We start from the raw sequence: 19,410 nt of genomic DNA on the forward strand, positions 1-19,410 counted from the left end.
AAAGTCTTGATCTATAATTGATAAAAGCCTTGAGCCGAGACTTCTTCTGAATAAAGTGAGGTAGATATGAACACTAAAACATAAATCTGCTGCAGTTTTCCTTCAGGACCTTAGAGAACAGGTTTTCACATGAAACACAGTCATAGAAGTAGTTGCAACAGAGCTGGGAATTTTATTTTTTTGTTTAAAAGTGCCTTTACAGTACCCCATGAGGTATACAATTTTGATGAGATGACACAGGTGAGGTTGTCTATGACTGACTGAAAGATTTGGGGTAGAGGATGATGTATGGAGTTAAATATATTGCAAGAACAAACAGTTTCAGAATCTCAATTTCATGGCACAATCTAATGACAACAGAAAAACACACAATGAATCCCGAGATAATGCTTTACATGATAAAATCCTGTCATTTCAAAGGGAGGATTTCATTCACAGTTGTGGTCCTATTTTGCATTAGCTCACATTCCAACAATCACAGAAGGTGTGCGGCACCAAAACGATCCCTTAGCCCCTCAAAAGCCTCAAGCACAAATGTCGAAACAACCAAATAACACACCGTCGGTGAGGTTCTCAACTTTCTAAAATAAACTCTTCTACATATTGCTCATTTTTTGGATGCATATGTGCAAAATATCTCAGTGACAATTAACATGAACCAAAAGTAAACCCATACACACCTGGGACATTACTAACTTGTTTTGTGTAAGGAGTGATATTGCACTGCTTTTTAACAAACAGAAAGGTATTACACTAGGGGCCTGTCAGTACACCCATGATACAGGCACCCACTGTGGGGTGGAGCTGGCATGCTCCATGGCCTCCTCCACACCTTTCACACTTTCATCCACATCGTTGTTGACAAGAACCACATCAAAGAAGTGTCTATATGTGGCTAAAATGGCGTCCGACTCTTTCTGGATCATCTGCAGGTTTTCCGTCTATAAGAGACAAGACACAAAGGGTCAGCAGGTGTTGGCTGATGGAGATTTTTTTATTTATTTCAATAAAAATGTACTACCTGGGGAGCCGTGCTGGTCGGAGCAATGAACACCACGAGAGGTGCAAAGTCAGCTGTTCGCAGGAGTTTCAAGGTCTACATTAATTGTGGAAGAAAAGAAGAATTGCATTAGAGTGATTAACGACAGATACAGTTTGTACAAGGATAAAATTACCACCTTCTCCCCTAGGAGAGCATCTTTATCTCTTTTTCTAAATAGAGTGAGACAGATACTTTTGTTATGTCCCTGTATGCAGTCTGTAGTATACAGTATATTAGTGGACAAGTGGTAGCAGCTCAATGTAGGCGAATAAACCTTTTACTTCACCAAAGACAGAGAATAGTCTTAGAACAAGACGTGCTAACTACAACCATACAGTGTTCTTTGGCTTGGCACCATATGAACCCTTTTTGGTTTATGGTAGAACCCTTTATATAAGGTTTATCTGGAACCTTTTCAGAGAGCTCTACCTAGACACCAACATAAAGGATTCTACCCAGAACCATCTGTTGCCCATTTCCACCAACATGGAAATGGTTCCGTTCCCGTTTCTGCACCTGATTTTGAACCATTCAGATTTCGACAAAAAAGTTCAAGGACCAGAGCTAATTTGGTGGAGAAGAGGCAAGAGAAAGGTTTAACCAGGAACCCTTATATGGTCTAATGGTTCCACCTATAACTCTCTGGGGGTTCTATCCAAAACAAATCCACCTTTTAAGGGTGCAAACCCTGTTATATTCCAAGGGTTTCATCTACAACCCACCCAGGAGGTTTCCAAGAACCCTTTAACATTCCGCTTATTATGTTTTTCATTTAACAAGTTAAGCTTGGGTCAGGGGAACCGCATCCAGCAGCCTTGGGTTTAATGAGGCTCTCAAAGGGCCAGGGCTGATGTGCCTCAGCGCAACCCGAACCAAACACGGTTCATGATCACATTTTTAGGAGGCGAAAGTATGGTGCAATCACTGCCACTACAGTCTTTACTATTTCAATGGTGCAATGGATCTCAACTCTACCAAGATGCTCAGTGGCAGAGAGGACCTAACCCTAACCCTACATTTAAAAATACCATTTGAAACAATTTGAATATTTGAAAGCAAGGATCCTTTCAACAATCCATGAACAACTCTTCCTTCAAAAGAGGGTTCTTCGGATGAAAAGGGTCCTTAATGGAAAATTTAGTCTTACAATGAACTCTTGAATAACCCTTTAAAAACAGGGTTCTTTAGAAGACAATGGTTCTGGGTAGAACCTCAGCCCTTCATGAAAAAAGCTCTTGAAACCCTTATTTCTAAGAGTGTGGGTCTGATTTTGATTTATGAATTCACATTGCTTATTTATGCCTTAATTTTTAATGAAAGAAGTAAGATTAAATACATCCATCATTCCCCTTGCTGTTAACAGCCACAGCAGCAAAAAAGAGCTGCTGCTCAGGTTTATGTAGGTTAATCTTAACATTTAAAATACTTTCAAACAGCTCATAGAGTCATAAAAAGCCACCCTCAAATAATCACACAATTTCCATCAATCACGACTGGTCCTTTCATATCACCTCTCCAGAACAACCTGTGAATGCTAACCTGTGGTTCTACATCCAGCAGAGCGATTTTGCCCTGGTCGTGGATCTTCTGGATGGTCTCGATTTTGGTACCGAACATATACCCCTGGAAGCTGCCGTACTCCAACAGCTCATTCCCAGAGATGAACTTGGTCATGGCCTCATTGGAGACAAAGAAATATTCCTGTCCATTCTCCTCCTCCTTACGCTGGGGTCTGGTGGTGTCTGTGTAGAGTGTTAAAGACTTAGCAAAGGGACAATCCAGAAAACGTGGTCGGTGTATAAATGGAATAAGTGTCTGCATCTACTCACGTGGTGCAGGGTAGGAGAACTTCTCAGGGTATCTGGTCAGTAGTGCACTTTTAATATGGCTCCTTCCTACGCCAGGTGCACCTAAACACAGCAAAATTTTGAATTTCTAAGGACTTTTTAATCAGGCATTAACCTTTATGTCTGATTATCTGGTCGTAGGAAAACGCCCAGAATTAAACTACCTTTAAATTTACAAGATTTGTAGCATGTTTGTGAGAACGTGCATCAGTATGGATGATCAGAAATGCCTTATTATACCTTTAGCTGATACCACTGTAAATAATGTAACTGAGCTTACCAATAAGCACCAGTGTTTTCCTTGTGAAAGCAGGCAGCCGGACAACCTCTTCATAAGAAATCACATCCAGCTGGTCAAAAACTGCAACAGAAGGGATTTTGTTTTGGACAAACCTGTATAACAGTGCAACTGAGAATAAAAACATCCAGGAAACATGATTCCAGTGGCACTCACTCGAGCTGTGTTTAGCCAGGTACTTGTCTTTGCACTTCTTTTTCTTTCCAAATGGGCTGCAGGACTGACTGCCCTCTCTGGCCTTGCTTTTACTTGCCACCCTCCTGACAAAGAGATTAAGGTTAAGACTTTGTCCATACTGATGATAATGCAGATAATTTTGTGTCAGTCTTTGGCAAGTCATGGTACATGTGACCTCATACTGCAGGATTCTTTGTCAGATAGTATGACAGAGCTGTTTACCATTCTTGGAGCTCTGGGGAGGGAATCAGACCAGCAAAGTCAGAAGCGCTGCTCTCCACTCTGCCCTGCCACCAGTTGGGATCCTGCTTGTTGATGATCTGAATGATGTCATTAGTTTGAAACTTCAGACCTGCCTCTTTGCATGGGATGAGGTCATCCTTGATGGGGTCATAGTCAAACTGGGCCCTCATGTACATCTGTAGATTAACAGTAAATATGCTGTATTCACTTTTTGGGAACAGAAGGAGCTCATAAACACTACGGTATGTATTTGGTGTTACTGAACGTTAATTACAATCTGAAGACTTTACCAGCATGTTCAATCTCCCATTGTAACAGTCTCTGATGTGCGTTTATTTATTGCTGCTGAGGACAAACTTTTTAAAAGTATCTTTCAGCTACTCTTGGACTTTGAAACACAGAAAACCTTCTACACATTCTCTGAGCTCTATGAGGACATTTCTTCAGTTTTCAATTAATCCGTTCTGAGATATTTGTCACAAATGACGTACTGCTGCACCTGATGCTTGCTGAGCATGACTGCCATTGTTTTTAAGTGTATGAATACATGAATAGTTGTTATAAAAGAAACAGATATTTTGCAGTTCAGTAATATACTGAAAAAACACTTTAATCAGTCTAATGTTGGACAGTCATTGTTTACGCTGTGGGGTTTAAAGGAACAGTTCACCCCTAAATCAAAAATACATATCTTCCTCTTACCTGTAGTGTTATTTATAAGTTGAGATTGCTTTGGTGCGAGTTGTCGAGTGTTGGATATATCGGCCTTAGAGGTGTCTGCCATCTCTCCAATATAATGGAACTAGATGGCACTCGGCTTGTGGTGCTCAAAGCACCAAAAAAGTACATTTGAAAAACTCAACAGCAATGCCTCTTTCCAGAAATTATGACCCAGTTATAATGACCCATAATCAAAAGACCTTGTTCTCAGCAGTTCTATGTAGGAACTATTTTCTTTTTACTGAGCTACATCTGCCAACTGTATCACCCAACAGAAGGAAGTGTGTATCTACTCATGGCCAAAAGGCTCGTGCTCGTGACAGAGTGAGATGTAACATTAATGGCGTCCTCCTCAGCTGAGCTGTAGCGTTAGCTAGGTCAGTGGTGTTCTGGTGGTGAGCTAGTAGTAGATGCTCGCTTCCTTCAGCATGGTAATGCATTAAGCAGGTGTAGCTCTGTAGAAAGAAAGTAGTTCCTAAATGACACTGCTAACAACAAGGCAAGTGGATTACCTTGAGTAACTGGGTCATGATTTCTTGAAAGAGACATTGCTGTTGAGTTCTTTTTTAAAATGTAGGCTACCTTTTTGGCTCTTGGAGCACCACAAGCCAAGTGCCATCTAGTTCCATTATATTGGAGAGAAGGCGGACATCTCTACAGCAGATATCTCCAACACTCCTCAATCAAACCAAAAAAATCTAGATAGACAAATTACACTTTACAGGCAAAAGGAAAAACATGTATTTTTGATTTGGGGTGAACTGTCCCTTTAAGTAAGCTCATGCAAAGCTTGAAATTAAATATTCAACATTTTGCTCTTCTTCAATATTTAGGCCATAAAGAAGTGGTACATCTCGAGTATATGTTCAAAATCTTAACCTCAGCTCTACCATGATTGCTCTTAAGTGCATTGCCATAAGTAGCAGTACATCATAAGCTGTCAACAGCTTGCTGACAACTGCAGTGAACAAAACATACTCATGTTGCTGTAATGAGAGACGATCATTACGAACATGTATGAACCAGCAACTGTCGGATTTCAGGGATCTACAGTTCTTGTCCATACATCCAAATTCTAAAGAATAAATACTCACATTGAGAATGTCTAACACAAAGTTAAATGGGAAATTCACCCTTTAATAGAATTTACATGTTCACGATATGATCTTAGACAGCTCAATTCATGTTGTGAAAATGAATTATTTTCTCCCAGGTCCAGGCCTTAAGTCTAATTTATCAAATGATCAATTGTCGTCCTGCAGCTGACCTGCAGAAAACACATCATATCTTCAGAACTTCTCATAGAACAGATCTCTGGAAAATCCCCACAGATCACTAATTTGGTATCCAATTAACATCCAGTTGAGAAGCTGCTCACATTGGGGTTTTTTGCCTGAACTGTCAAAGATCACAGCAGGAACACATGTAAATTCTCCTCAGGGTAAAATGTTACTATTGTTAGTAGAGGTCATGAACATTAGTGGTTTCCCCCAGATACTCCAGTGGTTGTTGTACAAAGACAATTTAATATACCCATTGTGTAGTAAGGGTATACTGGAGTACTCTGGGTCACCAAAAATGATGCTCTGTGAGCATTAAACAATGAAGAGCATATTAACTACGCCTACATATTAATGGACTATAAGCTTTTCAGTAGACTGCCATCACTGACCACAGCAAAGTCGGAACTTAATGCAGTGATAGACTGTATTGAGACAGGAGTCACATCACTTAATGTAATGTACTTTTTCTTTGTGGTCAAAAAAGACTATTGTTTTATGTTGTAAAATGAAGGCAGCAGCCATTTTTCATCTATAGCAAGCACATGAAAATACTGCCGGAGAGAATGTGATGAGTTGTGGCCAGTAGATGGCAGAATGAAACACACTACCAAAGTGGTTCAAGTTAAACTAGCAAAACTAATGTGGATTTGAATTTACTTGATAGTCACCTGAGTTGTTCATTGACTAACAGAAGATTCACCTAATAAAGAACAAAATGCTTTTAAAGAGTAAATTGTGGAGGAAAAACTGAAAGAAATGCAATGCAAACCCATCTTTGTAGATTACACCTCTATAGGGTACCACTGGATTTGAATGTAAAGCTTATTTGGTTTACTCGTGCACTCGTGTGTGATACACAAAACAAAATTCACCCCAATACCACAGCTGAGTGCACATTGCGCCGGTCATGTCATTACCTCACAGACGCGGGATCGACTCTGCGTGTTGGGAATAATCTTCATTGTGACGACTCCGTTTGTTTCTTTCTGCAAGGAAAGATGACACAGCTTTACTCATATCTAGTTGCATAGGTGTGATATTTACGTAAAGATTTGCTTTGACCTTAGTGTCAAAATCAAATTCTAAGTGATTAGGTGTGAACTTACCAGGATCTTTTGTAGCTGATCTACAGTATGGTTTAGCACACTTTTCCCATTGATTTCTGCTATTTCGTCCCCTTCATGTAAGGATCCTGGAAAGAGGAAGAAAACCGGGATAAGTGGAGTTATTTCACAAATGCTCCTCTGTGTTCCAGCTCAGTTTCTATTTTGCAGTTATTGTAGTGCTAAAATGTTCTTGCAGCTACTGAAGTAACTTTTATTCTCCTAAGGGAGAATCTAAAGACAAGAAAATAGCAACTGGTGAAAATGAATCTTTTGAACAGGTCTTTTTAGTGTCCAGTATGTACCGGGTCAGCTTGTCAAATGTCCAAGTGCTCGCCCACTCACTATTATAATAGAGAACTGCTCACGCTGCCTGCTATGATGAGTGAACAAAAAGTGACAGAAGCAGACTCAAGTGGAGCCCTCTACCAGTCAAGGGCAGTGGTGCATTTTTGTTACTTCTTGGTTGGTTGTTTTTCTGACTTTGTTGTGTTCATGAGCTTTCAGTTGTAATGTGGAAACAACATGCTACAGAGAAGATGTGTTGTATTCTATTGCTCAGAGTGTTTAAACAACATGTAAATGATGAAGAGCAAAGGAAACGGAACAAGTGAACCATGAAATATGATTAGAAAGTCATTTTTAAGATTATTCCAACACCACATGAATGCAGCCCCTCAAAGAACGACACATTGTTGTTTAGTGACATTTCTGTAACATCGTATAGAGCTTACAGAGCCTATCTGGATACAAGTAGGATGCTGAATCAGTGTATTAAAATGTATAATATCGAGTGGCAATCTGAATCTCAAATCATAACAGAGTCATGTGAACAATATATTTGTCATATCCTTGTAATAGTTCATCATTTTACAGCTTATCTTATGTATGGCCTGAGACAATTATGTGTTGACCTCCTCCTGTATACACAGTTGCTAATGCTAAGCTTGATTTGCTGTGACTGCATTGGATAAACCGTTGACCTTTTGGGCAGAGAGCTTTCTTTCCAACACACACCAGGTCAGCATACAATAACACTCAAATCAGATCAATATGTGATTACTGACCTTGTCTGTGGATCATGCCCCCGTGCAGTATCCTGGCCACAGTGCACCTTTGTTTGTCGTTAAGCTTCAGAGTGACCCCCTGCAGACAGAGACCACAGTCAGCACACACAAATACACACATTTCATCAACATTGTGTGTGTGGAGGCAGATACTCGTACCAGTGGTTCTGAAGAATTCTTTTCAAATTCGACTTCCTTCATCCTGGTCAGCTCTGTGCCGTTCATGTGTCCAGCACTGCCATTACTGTAAACCTCAGCCCCCTTATTCTCGTAGGTTTGCATAGCAGCCTGTCAAAAAAACAAAAAAAACCAAAATGAAATCAACTCTGAAAACATCCCTTTATGCAAATCATTTAACCCCAGATTTACAGTCAGTGCACCTGGACACGTCGGGTCATTATCACACTGGTATTTCCAATCACTGCAGTGGAAGCTCTCTGCTAACGTGTGCCAACAGCTATGTTTCATTTGCAGTTTCAACATATGTTCAAGGTTGAAAATTAACCCGGTGTTATAACACCTCATTAGTCACGTCCAGTGATCTGGTCCACCTGGTTCATGTGGTCATGGATACCAGCAGTCTCATCAGGTGATCACATCAAAGACAGGCGTTAATGTAAGGAAACCAGCTCTTCACAGTATGGAGTGTGAATGGATTTTCAAATGTTACACAGACATCAAAGACGCAACCAGAGGCTGACTCTGTGGAGTCGCACTCTGCTTTTACACTTAACCCAAAGACAGAAAATGCATATCCCTGGAAAATTTCCTGGCTATTTCCATAGTGTCAACAAAGATGGTCTCTGCTGCAGATCACTGTCGAAGAGGAAATATATGTGTGAGGAAAAGCTCCTCTTCCATCATTGAGAAATCACATTAAATATATAACACACCCTATAAGGATTCCTTAGGAGTAAACTGGCATTATGTGGCTAGTACCCATGTGTAATATAGAACAAGTACTGCACAATATCAAAAGGTCCATAAATTAGTCACCAAAGTGACATCAGAGACACAATTACTTGCATCAGCACAAATTTTCAGCACTGCTTCAGCAAAAAACTATATTATCTATCTTCCTGCATCAGCACTACAATAAACCCATAAATGTCATTATCACCCTCTTGCCTATCACCTCGGCCCTAAAATACTATACGTACTGTCACAGCAGTTTGGTGTGTCACACAGGCAGGAGTTTATACTCCCTTTATTTCTCTTATGAATTCCTTTCAAGCCCCTTTTAATTAAAAATATGTATTCTTGGTAACATTATCTTCAATATGTAGCTTGTGTGTCAGTGTTCACATTATTTTGGCTCCTTTGGAAAACTTAATAATCATTGAGTAAACAGTGCTCAGCTGCAGCAGCAGTGAAAGCCAAGCAGTCGCTTTTCTGTGCAACATGATAGTTATTTACCAGCCTTGGGCTGTTATGTGTCAGGACTGTACAGAGCCAGGGGGGAGTGGATGGGATCCCATGGTGAACAGATGAAATTATACATCCTCTGAGAAAGGAATCTGTGCAGCAATGTTGCTCCAGATAAAATCACCACATGTAAATTTGTTCTTAAACACACCACACACTGATTTTGATCTCTGAGCTCCGACAGGTGTTTTTACTTGTTACGCCTGATGGCATAAACTTTATTTTCAGTTAGAACTGCTCCAACAGCCCAGTCGCCAGAAAAAAAAGTTGTATATTTCTGCAATATCATATCAACATTTCTAAAGTGACATAGTTTATGAGCTGATTTTGTCATTGGGTGGAGGGGATGGTGGATGGTGTGTCACCTTGGTGAGACGCCTGCAAAGTTGCAGACCACTGTTCAAGACCAACAAACAGCAAAACTGATTGTGTTTTAGTGAGTTATTGCTGTTTTTCTGGCAGCTTTTTAGCCTGTGTGTTTTTTTAAGCAACCTCTCTGCTGGTTTTCCACTAGGGCATGAAAAGCAGTTGTTTTTTTACAGAGACATTGCTGCTTTTCTAGGCTGAATTGTGCCCCCAAAACCAAGTACTTCAAGCCAAAACATGATCTATTCCAAACCATAACCAAGTGTTTTTTTTAACATAATAATATACAAATGTAATGTATCCATGGTTTGCAGAAACGTACGATGCAAACATTTTCTGGTGAGCAGATTGGCTCCAAAGGCAGTGTGAAAGAAACTTTATGAATCCATTTATTTGTGATCGTATGACTACTGTAAATTGACTGGATAAAAGTGTGTTGAAGTACCAGAGACTGCACCAGCCGGGCGATCTTATAATGACGCTTACGGTTTTTCCCAGTTTAGAGAAACTTCTTTAAGGGCCCTATAGAGGCAGGACTAACTGTGAAATCTATCTTAACAAACATAGGGTCATTCTCCTCAAGGCACAGAGCTGACTTTATTCCCTCTCAACAAAGTGCTGACCCTCAGAGTGAGCAGGAAGGAAACTGACATAAGTTAAATCTATAGGCTCCAGCACAAAACCTGCAGCTATCTGAAGAATATAACAGATTTCTCACACACAGCAGGCCATAGAGGTGACATGTCTGTCCACTGAATGCTGAAACAGTCACGTGATTAGATTTGGATTGGCACTGAGAGCCTTTTTTAATTAAATACGTCTCATCAGGATCTTGACAATGAGCTCTATCACTCACACTATCAGAGTGTAACGACATGAATGATTGAAGGCATTCATCTGGATTATCACAACAGGTTCCAATCACTGGTAACAGTCAACACATGTTATTATAACCAAGGTCAGGAAGCCCTTTCAGACATGTGAATGCCAGTCTTGGGTGTGGACAAGCAACAGGATAAACAGGATAAGCAGGAGAAGTAGAGATAATGTGGTTAATTAATCTCAGAGGACATCTGTACCGTTACGGCAGTTTAGCAAGAAAGATCATGTGTAAAAAAACAACAACAATACCACACTTATCAACGTAGCTTATATAATGCTAAATTGTAAACTGTACATGTGTGCCATGGACGCAGTGCAAGTAGTGCGACCTTTACTGTGAGATTACAGTATGATTATTGATCAGATGGTTTAAAAGAGGACAAAAGGTGTATGAGTCCAGGATGAGGGTGTTTGGATTAGTCTTTAGTAGGTTGGGAGGGAGTGAGAGGCTACATGACCCCCCAACATCTCTCCTGTGGCAGCCATTGTGACAAACACCCAAGAGAAAGCCATTGTCGTCTCATCTAAAGGTGGATTAGGTTTATTTGAAGAAGATCAAACAGTGAGTGCATTTCAGTGAGCCAATCTCCGATAAGATAATGCACTGTGATTGTCCTATTGTTCTGCCTGCTTTTTTGTACCACACAGCACCATGATCTAATAAGGCTGATTACATTATAATACAATCTGTCTCTTTCCTCATCTGTTCCTTCTCCTGAGATGATTTTGCCCAGAAATATTAATAATTCATCCTTTCCCCCAGTTGGATTTAGGGTGGGTCTCCTGCCAAAAGGCTAAGAGGCATCGATCTCTTGAAAGAACACAGTAGGAGATCAATACTTGACCTATATGGGACTGGAAGAATTTGGATAGAGTATACGGAAATAGCTGGAAGGGCTGCTGAAGAAGTAATACCTCCAGTCGTCCATCTCATGATAGATTTTAGCTGCTTTAAGCCAGACTTGCATATACTTGTTTGGGTCTCAGCATGACAGAGAGTGACAAGGGGTTGTTCTGGAGTTGAAATGCATGAGAGACTTTCTATGTAGAGGCAGGGCACAGTAGGTATGTGGAGTAGACAACACCACTGAGCTGGAACAGCAGAACTCACTTTACATAATCAATCTTAAGAACCCAGAACATACAGTACATAAGCTAGGTGTCGGGTAAAATATACACTCATGTATCACAATAGGAGCTGCATTACACACTGCAGCCTGCACTGTGAGATAATGAACCGTGTGACCCCACTTCAAGACACTGATTTCACAAATGGCACCGAGCAAAAGACTGTAACTCAAGGCTATTGAGCTGCAAACTGCTGATGTCAGGAAAGGAGTTTCCTCCTTTGGCCGTTTCCTTCAGCAGCTCAGTGCTGACTTTTCAATTTCAGAGAAGTACTTTAGGACAAAGAGTTCCCTCGGCGTTACTGGCTGCCAGAGTCGAGGTCTGGGGTTTGTCAAGTGCTTAAGTTTCCCAATCACTGAAAAGTTGCAGCTGTTTTAAGTACTTCGTGGTCACACATATCAGGTGTTGTCCGGCTTTAAGTCAGTGGTTTCTCAACATAATCCGGCCTTCACTTGAAAACAAGTTTATACCTAAAATAACCTGGTACATTGTGATGGAGTAAACAACCTGGCTGGCCTCAGCTGACTGTTGACACTGATTCATCAGCAGCACTCATAGCTGCAGGCTAAGTTACACAGCATAGTTAAAAACTTAATTTCCCATCTGTTTATCTTCTTTTATATTGCATGACATTAAACCAGAAACTACAGATGTTTCTCTAAGATGACTTTACTGTCACAGTTAAACATGACTTTATAATGGAGTGTGTGCCACTGTCTTACAGGCTCATTGTCCTGTAATCACAGCAAGACATTTAAACAGCCTGACACGTGATGAAGACCGGAATTTGTCAGATGATTCCAACAAGTAGTTTTGGGAGGAATGGAGAAGTGAAATTGCCAATGTAATGTCTACTGGGACTTAACTAAGGCTGACTGAGCAGTAGTGAGCAATGCAGTGGTTACTGACACAGACCTGCTGATCTGTGAAGCAACATCTATACGTATAATTCTTTGTTAAGAGATCAACACATTTAGTTGCTCTAAGTTGTGTCGTCAGATCACAACTGGGTCTATTTTTAACGATCTTGTCGAGGGACAAACAACGGTCATGTGTCCCACCTCTGCTTCCGGGAAGCAAGCAAACACCAAGATGTTGGGGGCAAAAATAAAAAATAAAATAAAAAGGACGGTTAAAACGACACCTTACCTTGTCTGTCTTTGGTTTGTTTTGAAGGAGATGCTCCAGGTAGAGGTCGGAGAGGGCTGTCCGGACGCTGTTCACCGACTCCAGTTTGACTGCGGGTTCGTTTTTATTGGATTTTAACGTCATCTTTCCGTTAGCTAGAAAAAAAAGCTGTGAACCCGGTGAGCCCCGGCTCAAGGTCCGCAAGTGGCTAGTCACAAAATGTTGCGAGAGAGGAAACTGCTGATAAGGAGGCCTGACGGTGTGATAAATCACTCTGAGGGATAAAAGTCCAAGGTTTTGATCAGCAGCAGATGAGGTTCATGAGATATCTGCTGCGGGGAGCGCTGACAAAGCAAGTAAACATGCAGCTGAGTGCTGCTCAGAGGGGCAGGCTTATGACGCCTTCAATGACCTACTGTAAGCTCGGAAATCCTAGTACTCCAGCTGCCTATACTGCCTATTAATGTCCCCACACGGAAATTAAAGCACAATAGACCACGTGACAGGTTTATTTTTGTAACATACATGATAGGCCAGCCCAGAGGCGTAAGGTAGTAACAACGAGCCTCAGTGCCTCAAATTAGGGATTACTCATTTGATTGTATAATTTATTTATAGCTCTTGTAGGGTAAGCATATATTCTGTAACATAATTTGTAGTAGTTATAGATTGTTATTGGTTATTTATAACAACAAAAAAAGAAAGAAAAACATAATGGAGATGGGTTTGCCTTTTCAAAGGCATAAATAGCAAATAGTTAACGGAGTTTTGCTTTGAGCACAGGCATATTTCTAAGGCAGCCATCTAAATTACTCACAAGGACCTGTTTTTTTTTTGCCTAACATACAGTTGGAGGGCCCACTTTCTCTATGGGCCCCCACACCCCATGGGCCCCAGTGCAACCACTCTGCCTGCACTGTCTATATTTACACGGCCTGGACTAGCCAATATACTGCTGTGTTTATATTATAGCATTATGTCTTAATAGAGAATGTCTACCTGACATCATGATACATTTCTGGGACAGCAGTACCATCTTGTGAGGATTGCGCTGCGTTACCTGTGCGCACTACATACTTATTACTTTGTATTTATCCATACAGTAATTAAAGTCTAAAGTAACAGCCAGCAGATGGCTATATGATTCAGCTTATTTACATGTCTGCTATAAAAACAGGAATCTAGGGAGGGAGGGACTTGCAAAGTCAAAGTCACACTGTGTTTGTATGTGGGGCCTATGTGGGTAGTAAATGGGCTGAAAAATGGGCTGTGTGCAACTGCCCACAGGGTGGACAATGGCCCCATACCAATTGCCCAAATGGGAGGATTTACCCAAGTGGGTTCCAGATAAGATGCCCATTTTAGGCCCGTGCCCATTTGGTATCCAAGTAGCCCTTGCAGAACCCATGTGGGCAATTGGCATCAGGGCCAGTGTGGAACCAGTGGACAATCCCATACAGGGCCCATTTTTCAGCTCATTTACCACCCACATGGGCCCCATGTATAAATGTTGGCTGGTATATTTTGACAAAAGTCATGAGTGGGGGGGCGTTAGGCTTTTGCGATGATACTTTCCTGCCCTCATTATAAGTAGTAACCTCAGGAGTTGGCACGGCAGGCATCGTAACAAGTCATAATTGTATGCCAGTTGGTATTGTCTGAATTTACAGTCATGGGGGACGCAGAAAACACTTGATTGGATGCAAAATTAGTGTACACCTCCAAGGATGAGTCATCAACATTTTCTATTGTTTCCGGGAAATGACAAACTCTAAAATACCATTAAGAATACCAGCAAAATACGTTTTCTTATTGTTGGGCCAGATACTGGCATAGAGGTGAGGATCAGTGACGTGAAAAAAACCAAAACAAACAAACAAAAAAATATACTTTGATTTTATGACATCTAGTCTATAAATAGTCTATTGGAACCACATTTATACATTACTGTTTGGTTGCCTTGCTCTGTTTTAGTCTTTTTTTTTTACTCTATTATTTCACGTTTTACTATTTTCAAATTAGGCTAATAATGTCCTCCAATGAAACTTTACCCTTATCTCATTTTCATAAAGTATGAGAGCTGACAAGGCATGATGGAGGAATTCAATAATCATAGATAACAGAAGTGTCGCTACCGTGTTGTAGGACCCCTAAATAAAACACTCTGGTAAACATTCCACCTTCATATGTCACATTTCAAGCAGTTAATGGACACCAGACGTAAATTTTCAAATGTCCGACAGCAATTGAATGCGGCATTACCGCATCATGCTACAAGGAAGCGAATAATAACGGAGAGCTACGAATGGTGATCCCAGCAGCTGACTTGTACAGATGTCTGTTAGAAAACAACGCGCCAGCCAGCACTATCTTTGTATGGCTGCTAATTAATAATCAGCATTGTGAGAACTTCGGTCACGTGATTTGTTGAGCTAAATGGCAAATTAAATCCCTAAAACATCTGGGGGCCATAACATATATTTCCCATGTATGTGTATCTCATGTGGCCTAATGATGTGCACAGATGCAATATTAAAAAGCAACATTTTATTTGATGACAAGGGCTGAGTGTTAGTATAGATACACCTTTAAATATAAAACCCTGGTGATTATCCCTGATGCATTTACACAGCCTGCACTATAGGCTCCTAACATCACAAAAGACTGGTTTTCAAATTGATTATGCTCACAGAAAATGCCTTTCATGCATTTCCAGAAAAGTTTCTGGTAAAGGACATTCTTTACTTAGACTATATAGTGTATGACCATATTGACAAAGCACTTGTGTCTGTTTAACAGTTTTATAAAAATGATTACTTCATAACAAATCATGATCAGATATTGTTACAGTTCAAACTGCTTGGATACTCCATCATGATTCATGTATAATATACTGTCGTTCTTCCATTAGACTAACTGTTTTTTGTTTTTTTGGGATACCCCAGTGTGCAGTAGGGTGGAGGCTATTCTGTGCAGACAGCTGGGCCCCATTGCTCTTCATTGTGGAGCACATCAAAACAGACCGTCCACTGGGGAAGAAGAAAAGAGGTATTCAGCCAGGTGATGAGTGTTTGCTCTCTGATAAGCAGCCAATTTCCAGAGGGGACTCCAGAGGGAGCCAGCATGCATCATTTGTAACAGCCATCCATCCACCACTAACATGTCTGGCTCCTCGTGAATAATGTTAACAAGGCTTTGGCTTCACTTCTGCCTCTCATTCATCTCGCTGTCAGGTAGAGAACGCCTTTCATGCTGTCAGGTGAGCAAGACACACAACTTCTGACAGTTTCACCTGATTTATCTTCTAATACGCTGCCCTGTGCTCCAGCCTGCACGATGGGTGAGTGAGTGACCCTCAAGTTAGGCTACTTTTTTGTCTTGTTGCATTCCTAATGGGAAACCTAAAAACACTCTTATGTCATAAAACATTAACCTTCAGAGAAAAGAGCAAAGGTGCTATTTCACACAGAAAATGTCATATGTTTAATGAGTGCTATTATGACCCGCTTTCACACAAGTCATTTTGAGATGTCACAGGAGGGAAAGCACAGGTGTAACTAATACAGTGAATAATGGCTGTATTCCATTATAGCTGCTTCAGTTTTAGGGTCCTGTTATTGTGAATGCTGGCTCACTGGGACACAGAGCCATCGCTGATGTTATTACTTACACCCGTGCTGGTGCTGCTATGACAAGTCAAGATGTCTGCTGTGAAGAAGATCTATTGTGTAGGCTGCTGTCGGTGGGTATCGTTGATGATTCCCTGAGGGAAACCCCAGTCATCTGATTGCTCACCTGCCTACACATCTGTCACCTGCTATCAGCCACTCTCCTCATCTAATCTCATGCCTGCCTGCTTCTTTCTTTGTTGCTGACTATAAGCTTGAGTTTAGACCAAACAAAGACTGGTTTATCCTCTTCTGCTTTGTCTGTTGAGTCTGCCTGAGCTCCATTGTCTAAGCCAAAAGGCACAACTTTAATATGCCACACACATTGTGCACACAGATGTTTTTACTTATTTTGTCTGATTAGACCTCCTCAATGGGTTGTGTGGGCAAGTACACATGCATTGTTATACTGACAGGTGTTCCTATTATTTTTGTCTAAATAACAGCTCTTACCATAGTATAACACAATACTGCTCAACAGCACCACAAACCGCAGTGTCCGAACTGACCATACAGTTGAGTCACTGGACCATGTACACTTGCGGGTCAGTTTGGCACCATGGAAACAACCACATGGATGTTTGGAGCACACACACATGGGAGAGGTTCATAGAATTTTCTTTTGAGAGGGGTCTCAAATATATAAATATCAAGTTAGTGTTTGGTAGGCATTGATTTCTCATAAGTGAGAGACATCTGAAGACAATACTAACACACCTTGCAGTTTTACCGCCTCACTCCCCACCACTAGGAAACTACCTTGCCAGGAGGAGAGTGGGCAGGAGCTCCAAAGATGGACCTTCAGTTTGCAACTGTAGCAATTCAAATACAGCCAGCACATAACCCAGCGCTGGGGGTCACACCAGTGAAAATGGTGGTTAAGATGCAACCTATGGGTAACAATGACAGGCGAAGCTGAATGTAGCAAAGGCGAAAACCTAGATTGAAGATATATTAATCATGACCTAAGGCATCCATCGGTACCAACCATGTCATGCTATGTTGTTGGGAAGAAGCTAAATATTGCTCCAAAATTAGGCTAAATTTTGGCTGGAGAAAAAGGGGCTTTAGTGGTGGCACGGTGGTGCAGTGGTTAGTACTGTAGCACTGCAGCAAGAGGGTTTAAGGGTTGAAACCTGCTGGCCAGCAGGGGCCCTTCTGTCCGGAGTTTGCATGTTCTCCTTGTTGTTGGTTTTGCTCCTGGTTTTCTCGGTTCCTCCCACAGTCCAAAGACACGCAGGTTAGGTTAATTGGTGACTTTAAATTGTCCACAGGTGTGACTGTGATCATGAAGGTTGTCTGTCTCTATGAGTCAGCCCTGTGATAGTCTGGCAACCTGTCTGGGGTGTACCCCGCCTCTCACCCAGTTGGGATAGGCTCCAGCCCTCCCGCAACCCTGAATAGGATAAGTGGTTGCGGATTATGAATGGATGAATGAATAAAAAAAGGGGGCTTTGCCATTTTCAACACAGCTGCCCTGTGTGGGCTACCACAGCAGTCAAAAAGTCTTCAATGCACAGCAAGAGGATGTGTTAGCTGGTTACTTCAGTGAGGCGACAGACTTGTTTTTTGGACTAACTCCATGTGAGGCACTAATCTCTGACAGGTACAGCTTCGAAATGTAGACCTTAAAGGAAAAGGTCAGTGTATATGATTTTAATGTGTAGGGTATGTTTTGTAATTGAGTAACTTTTGATTCTTCTTAACTTACAACTTACCTCAGCAGTGGGGCAGGTTGTAACAGTGGAGCCTCTTGTATTATACATCCGATTTTTGTTTGGTAATTTAATATATGTTTTAATTCAAATTTCATTCAAATATATTTAAAAAATGAATACTAACATGAATACAACATATTATAAACCAACACGTTCTCGCTCTGACCTTGTCACTTATCACTGCTTGGTCGTGGACTTTCCACATCAACATATGACGTGCAAAGTAGCCTGGATGCGTCTGTTGTGGATGCTCTGGATCGCCGTGTGAACTTCAGCCTGTTAGGTTCATTGTGTCTTTTCAACATACACTTCAACATACACAGTTAGCACACAGTCTCTTTCAAAATAAACTGTGCCGGTACAGCAATGTGAATTGATGTTTTTTCCTTGCAAGTGGTTGTGTTTCGAAAAAAAAAATAACAGGGTTTAGATTTACAGCCATACGGGAAGGGAACACCGGCCTCCCGGGTGAAAGTCAGTGATTGTTGGACCCCTCCCACCTGCCCTAGTTAGAGTTTTGGCCTCTTTACCTTATGTTGTTGTTTGGCTGCCTGTATACCCTGACACACTGTTACACACTGATAGCGCCCGGCTGTGTATCATGCCCACGTGAAAGGACAGCTTTTTATTGTCTGTGTCTGATGCAGACGTCATGCCCAAATGCCGATATTCGACAACATTTGAGTGGAACCAGGTTGTAGTTAGCAAAAATAAATTGGCCTATTCTTAAAAAACAAATAATTTAATAATAATAATTTACAATACATAATATTATCGACAGGCTAACTGTTACCCATAAATCCTTGCGCAAACATGTTAGCTAGCGAACACCAATAGTAGGCTAAGTTAACAGTTAACTGTTAGCTAACAGTAAACAGTTAGCTAACACTTACAATAAGCGAGAGCAAGAGACTCTAAAATACCGTCCACCTCAGAAACAAATGACGATGATGTATTTTAATAGCTTTGTGTTGTATGCACCTTAAAAGTGTAACATTATGGCAATCAGGGCTGCACATGGGCTGCACAATTTAACATGCAACTCAATTGAATTTCCCCTTGGGAATTAATAAAGTATATAAAATAAAAATAAATAAATAAATAAATTTTATACTGTGTATGTAGAAGGGGGTCCCTGCTTCATCTCTCTTTCAGCTAAGGGGTCCTTAGTCTGATAAACTTTGCACTGCCCTGTACAAGACAAATAAGGGTATTCTGTATCAAAATTTTGGAGCTTTAACACAATAAATCATAAATCGCACACACAAAAATATGAGCATGTTCAATAACATCACTCTTTTGGCACGTTCAAGCA

At 40.9% G+C, this 19,410-nt stretch overlaps 1 protein-coding gene across 1 annotated transcript; it reads right to left on the reverse strand.

Moving 5' to 3' along the window:
• Positions 1–149: 149 nt before the first annotated feature.
• Positions 150–13,071, reverse strand: mpp1 (MAGUK p55 scaffold protein 1). Its single transcript, XM_050040672.1, has 12 exons — positions 12,731–13,071; positions 7,940–8,068; positions 7,781–7,859; positions 6,717–6,802; positions 6,528–6,596; positions 3,587–3,783; positions 3,344–3,447; positions 3,170–3,250; positions 2,872–2,952; positions 2,582–2,784; positions 1,022–1,096; positions 150–941 (listed from the first exon to the last, which is right to left on the reverse strand). Exons 1-12 carry the CDS (start codon positions 12,851–12,853, stop codon positions 765–767), a joined length of 1,404 nt encoding a protein of 467 aa, XP_049896629.1. The 5' UTR covers positions 12,854–13,071; the 3' UTR covers positions 150–764.
• Positions 13,072–19,410: the final 6,339 nt, after the last annotated feature.

Source organism: Epinephelus moara, chromosome 3, assembly GCF_006386435.1.
Source record: "Epinephelus moara isolate mb chromosome 3, YSFRI_EMoa_1.0, whole genome shotgun sequence".
NCBI lineage: Eukaryota > Metazoa > Chordata > Actinopteri > Perciformes > Serranidae > Epinephelus > Epinephelus moara.

Bases quoted from the DNA above. Each gene is read 5' to 3' on its own strand.
- mpp1 (XM_050040672.1), bottom strand. From the start codon at position 12,853: ATGACGTTAAAATCCAATAAAAACGAACCCGCAGTCAAACTGGAGTCG. The intron at 3,251-3,343 runs GTGAGTGCCACT...CTTCTGTTGCAG, and splicing joins CCTGGCTAAACACAGCTCGA to TTTTTGACCAGCTGGATGTG. The intron at 2,785-2,871 runs GTGAGTAGATGC...CACTCTACACAG, and splicing joins GTTCTCCTACCCTGCACCAC to ACACCACCAGACCCCAGCGT.